The 10000-nt window shown below is 39.1% G+C and overlaps 1 protein-coding gene across 1 annotated transcript in view; it reads right to left on the bottom strand.

Annotated features, from left to right (window-relative positions):
- Window positions 1-10000, bottom strand: part of LOC138017155 (protein sidekick-1-like) — a 104076-nt gene that overhangs the window by 88466 nt on the left and 5610 nt on the right. The window contains exons 4-6 of the mRNA XM_068864340.1: window positions 9120-9431; window positions 4927-5238; window positions 731-1042 (exon numbers count right to left, since the gene is read on the bottom strand). Of these exons, the coding sequence (XP_068720441.1) occupies window positions 731-1042; window positions 4927-5238; window positions 9120-9431 (936 nt within the window). The remainder of the gene's footprint in view (window positions 1-730; window positions 1043-4926; window positions 5239-9119; window positions 9432-10000) is intronic.

Genomic DNA, 10000 nt, shown 5'->3' with positions numbered 1-10000 from the left:
ACCTTAAATTGAAGCGATTTTTGCACTCATTGTTAAAGTAACGTGTTTCTAGACATTTTTGTCCAGGATCTCAGTTGGCTTTCATTGTATTACTGCCATACAGTTACTTACTATATTGGCATGACGGGAAGGCGTATATACATGTATCTTTTGCATTTTATATGGTGTTTTGAAAAAAAAAAAGGTTTAATTATCCAATCTGCGGTGATTGGAAAACGGGCAGCGATGAACTGGATTTTGTGGGGTTTGTGGTACGACTTAATCTGAAGCCATCTCAGTGCTTTCTGTGAATTAGGTCGAAAACACACCTAATTTGGCAAATCAAACAGTGCGATTGTCACCCTTTCACTTTTTATGGTACGCTAGAAAAATCTTGGAACCAATGTAAAAATAATTTTAGTTAAACAAGTATATTCTGGTTGACACATGACATCTAAAACGTTCGCAATATGTATGAAATTAGCTGTTGTTCGTGTACAAGGAACTTTACACATGGCGTGCCATTGAAATGGATATCCACTTTCCAAAAAATCAGCTCTAAACATACGTTATAGAAAGGTACATTTTCAAAGAGATAATTAATTTTGCAACATTACTTATTACTTTTGCATTAGCCTGCTTCCGAAAGATTTCTAATGCTTAGTAGCCAGTTTTCTAAGTGAGGTGTCAAGTACAGGCTAATGCACACTTCTGTGGAATGACAGTCTCAATGTACTACATGTTTACATACCTTTTTGCAGTGTTTCCACTTCATAACACGGGTCCGTTAATGGTGACCTTCCAACCTTGGTATAGCCTGCTACTTTAATGCAGTACTTGGTGAAAGGTTTCAGTCCACCAATTAAGGCACTCGTTTGACTTGCAGTTGCATTCTTACTGAAATATTGAGATTGACCTGTCTCATTGTAAAACACTGTGTAGCCAGTAATAATGCCATTTTGGTCCTTTTCTGGTATTTCCTCCCAGACAACTCTAATCGTGTGAGCATCCTCTGCTTTTGTTCCATTTTGCCCTTTCACAATGACTGGATCAGAGCTGGGAACTATTTATAAAACACAAACAAAAAAAGGTGACCAAAAATCATCTTTTTACACATACTTTTTCTTAAAGTACATGCACTTTGCAGTTCATCAATTTTCCTATTTTGCACTTCACTTTGTTATGAAACTTGAGTTCTTTTAAATATTTCAGTAATTTCATGCACATTATTTCATTAAATGTCGTGGACTCCACAGGTGCCATTTTTATTGTCATGGCTAAGACAATAAGAGTCACCTGAGGGACTTCCTTGTAAGGACGGTGCCTACTAATTCAAAGGTATTTTTGGCCCGGTTTATGATTAAATCTTAACAAGCGTTATTGAAATCCAAAAAGAAAATTGGGGGTAACCATGCATTTTTAATGATAATTGATGAATAAAGCTTTAAAATACAAAGCAATGCATGGCGTTCTTTCTCAAATTGAAGCTTAGTTATCTCTCAAAAATGCATGGTTACCCCCAATTTTCCTTTTGGATACCACGAGTACTTACTAAGATCTACTTTCTCCGGATAGTTTAAACTGCGCATAAAGACATGTATCACTGTAATTGTAAGGATCACCAATAGGAAACCCGAGTATCTCGAGATGCGCAGAATGTATGCGCAATAACAATAGTACAATGTAGGCACCGTCCTTAAGACAAATCTGGAGTAAGAGGGATTGGTCTCCCAAACAATGGAGCAAAGGGTAATAATTGGTTACACTCAAGGGAAGCTCATGCATACAGCAGCCAAGAAAAAAAAAAGGGGCTAATTATCCAATCTGATGTGATTGGAAAACAGACAGCGATGAACTGGATTTTGTGGGGTTTGTAGTATGACTTAATCTGAAGCCATCTCAGCGCTTTCTGTGAATTAGGTCGAAAACACACCTAATTTGAGGGTCGGTGAACAGGAGAACACTGCACTCCACCACCGCACTAGGAAGATCGTTCATTTGGTGGATAAATAACAGTGGTCCTAAAATTGACCTCCGTGGTACACCAACACACTCAAGTTCAGCAGCACTGGATACACCCTGAAATTCAGCAATTTGGGTGCGGTTCCGTAGATAGTTTGTAAACCACTCATGTTCACCATCCACCACTCCAAACTTGTCCCCGCAGTTTGTTCAGCAGCACTTCATGGTTGACGGTGTCAAACACTTTCCGCAGGTCGATCAAACCAACACCAGTCAACTGGCCTTAGTCAATGTTCCTTCGGATTGTATCCACGAGGAACATACTGCAGCGGCCCAATCCATGGAGTGGCACTTTCGGAAACCGCATTCATAAGGGCTAAGAACCTTGTGCCACTGAAGGTAAGCATATAATTGATGATGCACAGCTCTTTCTAGCACCTTAGAAACTGCAGGCAAAATAGAGATAGGTCGATAGTTGTCCATATAATCAGCCATATCTTTTTTGGACAAGAGATGTTAATAATTGCAGTCAAGGGGTTTGGCAACAATGTCCACTAAATCAACCAAAAGGCGGGCTGGAATGTTGTCAAGGCCAACTGCTTTACCAGGTTTTAAAACGCACAGTTGAGATCTCACATAAGCATCCGACACTTCAGCAAACTTGAAATCAGAGTAGTGGTAAGAAGGAACTGATTGACAGGGACTGCCACTGGAACCAGGGTAAGACTGAAAAGACTCCAACAACCGAGTCACAGAAGACGTAAACAACTTTTTGAAGGAATCAGCAATCAGGTTAAGAAAGCCCACATGCCAAGGTTGTACAATTGGCTGCAGGATGGCTTTACTCCAGGCTTTACTCGCCTTCAATCAATCATCGCATACCTCAGTTTTTCGGATACACAGCGCACTCGGCTATATTAAAGGTGCACCTTTAACTTTCAAACTTGATGGCATTTATGTCATAAACTGCGGACAATCTCATCAAAATACTCGGTTATAAGACGCATCTCAAATAGAGGAATAGGGTTCAACTCATCGCTAATTATGCTGTCAACGGTATAGGTATCGGTGCATCCAACCTCAAATCAGGTAACTCTCCCAGCAACCTTGGAGCATCGTTTGATAGTTCTGTCTCTGAATGTACAGTTGTACACATCAAGAAGGTTTGCATCAAGGCGTTCCTTGCATGGCAAATAAGGAAGTTCTTGTCTGAGAATCAACGAAGACTCTGATTTACGCGTTCGTCACCTCTCATCTGGACCACTGCAACTCATTACTGTTTGGTATTCCACAATGCCAGTTTGATCGACTACAATGACTGTGGACTTACACAACGCCGACTCTGATGTATTTCCACTAGCTGCTGGTTCGTTTTCGTTTCCACTATAAGTTCGCTTATCTAGTGTACAAAGCTCTGGAGGGAATGGCTTCACCTTATCTGAGTGAGCTCTTACAATTCAAGACTTAAGGCTGCTATGCCGCAGTCCCAATCAACTACTCTAAGAACGGCAAAGAACAACTGTAATCACAGTGCAGAAAAAAGCCGAAGGTTGAAAATTCCACGCCAGGAGCAACTACATGTATAAATTTTCAACAAGTTAAGCTTATATTTCATGGAGATAAAGAACTAAATAACTACATGATATTTTGGTGAGCTAAGATTAATAATGACTGTATTCAGTGCTGCAATAATATTGACCCTTAAGTGGGCAGTGGTCTTTCTGCTTGCCAGGTGGGAAAAACATAAGACATGACAGCAATATCTGTAATCGAGAATTTTTTGTACCACATGGTTTGTTTCAATGGCACTTGGCAAATTCATTGACTTCTGTTAGCACTTCACTCTGAAAAGTTGGACAATGCCCTGCATGGTTTAATATAAGACCATGAATAGCATGTGGTCATCCACCATACACACTGTATGACAATCACCCCAACAACTCAATGTACCGGTGTATAAACAATTCTAACCATCTTCATCAATTTAAAAAAAGCAGCAATACAGGGCAATTATAAATTCAAAAAGGCGACATGACAACATCAGGGTAATTGGTTTTACTGTAAAATGTGACACATCTGAATGTTGTACTCTTATCCTTTCAGAGAGTTAGTGCTATTTTTTGGTGCATTTAAAGTACAGGAGTGTCATTGGCACAAACATACAGTGTAGCTGCAGTTTGTTTCAACATTGCTTACGCGTGGAGAAGGGAAAAGGGAGGCAATAAGGGAACTTGTTACAAAATAAAAGGTAAACCTTAAATTGAAGCGATTTTTGCACTCATTGTTAAAGTAACGTGTTTCTAGACATTTTTGTCCAGGATCTCAGTTGGCTTTCATTGTATTACTGCCATACAGTTACTTACTATATTGGCATGACGGGAAGGCGTATATACATGTATCTTTTGCATTTTATATGGTGTTTTGAAAAAAAAAAAGGTTTAATTATCCAATCTGCGGTGATTGGAAAACGGGCAGCGATGAACTGGATTTTGTGGGGTTTGTGGTACGACTTAATCTGAAGCCATCTCAGTGCTTTCTGTGAATTAGGTCGAAAACACACCTAATTTGGCAAATCAAACAGTGCGATTTTCACCCTTTCACTTTTTATGGTACGCTAGAAAAATCTTGGAACCAATGTACAAATAATTTGAGTTAAACAAGTATATTCTGGTTGACACATGACATATCTAAAACGTTCGCAATATGTATGAAATTAGCTGTTGTTCGTGTACAAGGAACAGACATTACACATGGCGTGCCACTGAAATGGAAATCTACTTTCCAAAAAATCAGCTCTAAACATACGTTATAGAAAGGTACATTTTCACAGAGCTAATTAATTTTGTAAAATTACTTATTACTTTTGCATTAGCCTGCTTCTGAAAGATTTCTAATGCTTAGTAGCCAGTTTTCTAAGTGAGGTGTCAAGTACAGGCTAATGCACACTTCTGTGGAATGACAGTCTTAATGTACATGTTTACATACCTTTTTGCAGTGTTTCCACTTCATAACATGGGTCCGTTAATGGTGACCTTCCAACCTTGGAATAGCCTGCTACTTTAATGCAGTACTTGGTAAAAGGTTTCAGTCCACCAATTAAGGCACTCGTTTGACTTGCAGTTGCATTCTTACTGAAATATTGAGATTGACCTGTCTCATTGTAAAACACTGTGTAGCCAGTAATAATGCCATTTTGGTCCTTTTCTGGTATTTCCTCCCAGACAACTCTAATCGTGTGAGCATCCTCTGCTTTTGTTCCATTTTGCCCTTTCACAATGACTGGATCAGAGCTGGGAACTATTTATAAAACACAAACAAAAAAAGGTGACCAAAAATCATCTTTTTACACATACTTTTTCTTAAAGTACATGCACTTTGCAGTTCATCAATTTTCCTATTTTGCACTTCACTTTGTTATGAAACTTGAGTTCTTTTAAATATTTCAGTAATTTCATGCACATTATTTCATTAAATGTCGTGGACTCCACAGGTGCCATTTTTATTGTCATGGCTAAGACAATAAGAGTCACCTGAGGGACTTCCTTGTAAGGACGGTGCCTACTAATTCAAAGGTATTTTTGGCCCGGTTTATGATTAAATCTTAACAAGCGTTATTGAAATCCAAAAAGAAAATTGGGGGTAACCATGCATTTTTAATGATAATTGTTGAATAAAGCTTTAAAATACAAAGCAATGCATTGCGTTATTTATCAAATTGAAGATTAGTTATCTCTCAAAAATGCATAGTTACCCCCAATTTTCCTTTTGGATACAACGAGTAATTACTAAGATCTTCTTTCTCCGGATAGTTTAAACTGCGCATAAAGACATGTATCACTGTAATTGTAAGGATCACCAATAGGAAACCCGAGTATCTCGAGATGCGCGGAATGTATGCGCAATAACAATAGTACAATGTAGGCACCGTCCTTAAGACAATCTGGAGTAAGAGGGATTGGTCTCCCAAACAATGGAGCAAAGGGTAATAAGTCGTTACACTCAAGGGAAGCTCATGCATACAGCAGCCAAGAAAAAAAAAAGGGGCTAATTATCCAATCTGATGTGATTGGAAAACAGACAGCGATGAACTGGATTTTGTGGGGTTTGTAGTATGACTTAATCTGAAGCCATCTCAGCGCTTTCTGTGAATTAGGTCGAAAACACACCTAATTTGAGGGTCGGTGAACAGGAGAACACTGCACTCCACCACCGCACTAGGAAGATCGTTCATTTGGTGGATAAATAACAGTGGTCCTAAAATTGACCTCCGTGGTACACCAACACACTCAAGTTCAGCAGCACTGGATACACCCTGAAATTCAGCAATTTGGGTGCGGTTCCGTAGATAGTTTGTAAACCACTCATGTTCACCATCCACCACTCCAAACTTGTCCCCGCAGTTTGTTCAGCAGCACTTCATGGTTGACGGTGTCAAACACTTTCCGCAGGTCGATCAAACCAACACCAGTCAACTGGCCTTAGTCAATGTTCCTTCGGATTGTATCCACGAGGAACATACTGCAGCGGCCCAATCCATGGAGTGGCACTTTCGGAAACCGCATTCATAAGGGCTAAGAACCTTGTGCCACTGAAGGTAAGCATATAATTGATGATGCACAGCTCTTTCTAGCACCTTAGAAACTGCAGGCAAAATAGAGATAGGTCGATAGTTGTCCATATAATCAGCCATATCTTTTTTGGACAAGAGATGTTAATAATTGCAGTCAAGGGGTTTGGCAACAATGTCCACTAAATCAACCAAAAGGCGGGCTGGAATGTTGTCAAGGCCAACTGCTTTACCAGGTTTTAAAACGCACAGTTGAGATCTCACATAAGCATCCGACACTTCAGCAAACTTGAAATCAGAGTAGTGGTAAGAAGGAACTGATTGACAGGGACTGCCACTGGAACCAGGGTAAGACTGAAAAGACTCCAACAACCGAGTCACAGAAGACGTAAACAACTTTTTGAAGGAATCAGCAATCAGGTTAAGAAAGCCCACATGCCAAGGTTGTACAATTGGCTGCAGGATGGCTTTACTCCAGGCTTTACTCGCCTTCAATCAATCATCGCATACCTCAGTTTTTCGGATACACAGCGCACTCGGCTATATTAAAGGTGCACCTTTAACTTTCAAACTTGATGGCATTTATGTCATAAACTGCGGACAATCTCATCAAAATACTCGGTTATAAGACGCATCTCAAATAGAGGAATAGGGTTCAACTCATCGCTAATTATGCTGTCAACGGTATAGGTATCGGTGCATCCAACCTCAAATCAGGTAACTCTCCCAGCAACCTTGGAGCATCGTTTGATAGTTCTGTCTCTGAATGTACAGTTGTACACATCAAGAAGGTTTGCATCAAGGCGTTCCTTGCATGGCAAATAAGGAAGTTCTTGTCTGAGAATCAACGAAGACTCTGATTTACGCGTTCGTCACCTCTCATCTGGACCACTGCAACTCATTACTGTTTGGTATTCCACAATGCCAGTTTGATCGACTACAATGACTGTGGACTTACACAACGCCGACTCTGATGTATTTCCACTAGCTGCTGGTTCGTTTTCGTTTCCACTATAAGTTCGCTTATCTAGTGTACAAAGCTCTTGAGGGAATGGCTTCACCTTATCTGAGTGAGCTCTTACAATTCAAGACTTAAGGCTGCTATGCCGCAGTCCCAATCAACTACTCTAAGAACGGCAAAGAACAACTGTAATCACAGTGCAGAAAAAAGCCGAAGGTTGAAAATTCCACGCCAGGAGCAACTACATGTATAAATTTTCAATAAGTTAAGATTATATTTCATGGAGATAAAGAACTAAATAACTACATGATATTTTGGTGAGCTAAGATTAATAATGACTGTATTCAGTGCTGCAATAATATTGACCCTTAAGTGGGCAGTGGTCTTTCTGCTTGCCAGGTGGGAAAAACATAAGACATGACAGCAATATCTGTAATCGAGAATTTTTTGTACCACATGGTTTGTTTCAATGGCACTTGGCAAATTCATTGACTTCTGTTAGCACTTCACTCTGAAAAGTTGGACAATGCCCTGCATGGTTTAATATAAGACCATGAATAGCATGTGGTCATCCACCATACACACTGTATGACAATCACCCCAACAACTCAATGTACCAGTGTATAAACAATTCTAACCATCTTCATCAATTTAAAAAAAGGCAGCAATACAGGGCAATTATAAATTCAAAAAGGCGACATGACAACATCAGGGTAATTGCTTTTACTGTAAAATGTGACACATCTGAATGATGTACTCTTATCCTTTCAGAGAGTTAGTGCTATTTTTTGGTGCATTTAAAGTACAGGAGTGTCATTGGCACAAACATACAGTGTAGCTGCAGTTTGTTTCAACATTGCTTACGCGTGGAGAAGGGAAAAGGGAGGCAATAAGGGAACTTGTTACAAAATAAAAGGTAAACCTTAAATTGAAGCGATTTTTGCACTCATTGTTAAAGTAACGTGTTTCTAGACATTTTTGTCCAGGATCTCAGTTGGCTTTCATTGTATTACTGCCATACAGTTACTTACTATATTGGCATGACGGGAAGGCGTATATACATGTATCTTTTGCATTTTATATGATGTTTTGAAAAAAAAAAAGGTTTAATTATCCAATCTGCGGTGATTGGAAAACGGGCAGCGATGAACTGGATTTTGTGGGGTTTGTGGTACGACTTAATCTGAAGCCATCTCAGTGCTTTCTGTGAATTAGGTCGAAAACACACCTAATTTGGCAAATCAAACAGTGCGATTGTCACCCTTTCACTTTTTATGGTACGCTAGAAAAATCTTGGAACCAATGTAAAAATAATTTTAGTTAAACAAGTATATTCTGGTTGACACATGACATCTAAAACGTTCGCAATATGTATGAAATTAGCTGTTGTTCGTGTACAAGGAACTTTACACATGGCGTGCCATTGAAATGGATATCCACTTTCCAAAACATAAGCTCTAAACATACGTTATAGAAAGGTACATTTTCACAGAGATAATTAATTTTGCAACATTACTTATTACTTTTGCATTAGCCTGCTACTGAAAGATTTCTAATGCTTAGTAGCCAGTTTTCTAAGTGAGGTGTCAAGTACAGGCTAATGCACACTTCTGTGGAATGACAGTCTCAATGTACTACATGTTTACATACCTTTTTGCAGTGTTTCCACTTCATAACACGGGTCCGTTAATGGTGACCTTCCAACCTTGGTATAGCCTGCTACTTTAATGCAGTACTTGGTGAAAGGTTTCAGTCCACCAATTAAGGCACTCGTTTGACTTGCAGTTGCATTCTTACTGAAATATTGAGATTGACCTGTCTCATTGTAAAACACTGTGTAGCCAGTAATAATGCCATTTTGGTCCTTTTCTGGTATTTCCTCCCAGACAACTCTAATCGTGTGAGCATCCTCTGCTTTTGTTCCATCTTGCCCTTTCACAATGACTGGATCAGAGCTGGGAACTATTTATAAAACACAAACAAAAAAGGGTGACCAAAAATCATCTTTTTACACATACTTTTTCTTAAAGTACATGCACTTTGCAGTTCATCAAGTTTCCTATCTTGCACTTCACTTTGTTATGACACTTGAGTTCTTTTAAATATTTCAGTAATTTCATGCACATTATTTCATTAAATGTCGTGGACTCCACAGGTGCCATTTTTATTGTCATGGCTAAGACAATAAGAGTCACCTGAGGGACTTCCTTGTAAGGACGGTGCCTACTAATTCAAAGGTATTTTTGCCCCAGTTTATGATTAAATCTTAACAAGCGTTATTGAAATCCAAAAAGAAAATTGGGGGTATCCATGCATTTTTAATGATAATTGATGAATAATATTTGTAAAAAGCTTTAAAATACAAAGCAATGTATGGCGTTCTTTCTCAAATTGAAGCTTACATGCAGTTAGCTCTCAAAAATGCATGGTTACCCCCAATTTTCCTTTTGGATACCAAGAGTACTTACTAAGATCTACTTTCTCCGGATAGTTTTAAACTGCGCAAAAATATCACTGTATTGGTAAGGATC

The sequence above is a fragment of the Montipora capricornis genome, chromosome 9 (assembly GCF_036669925.1).
Source record: "Montipora capricornis isolate CH-2021 chromosome 9, ASM3666992v2, whole genome shotgun sequence".
Lineage (NCBI taxonomy): Eukaryota > Metazoa > Cnidaria > Anthozoa > Scleractinia > Acroporidae > Montipora > Montipora capricornis.
The sequence above is the reverse complement of the archived record's forward strand: the minus strand, read 5'-3'. Positions and strand labels throughout refer to the sequence as shown.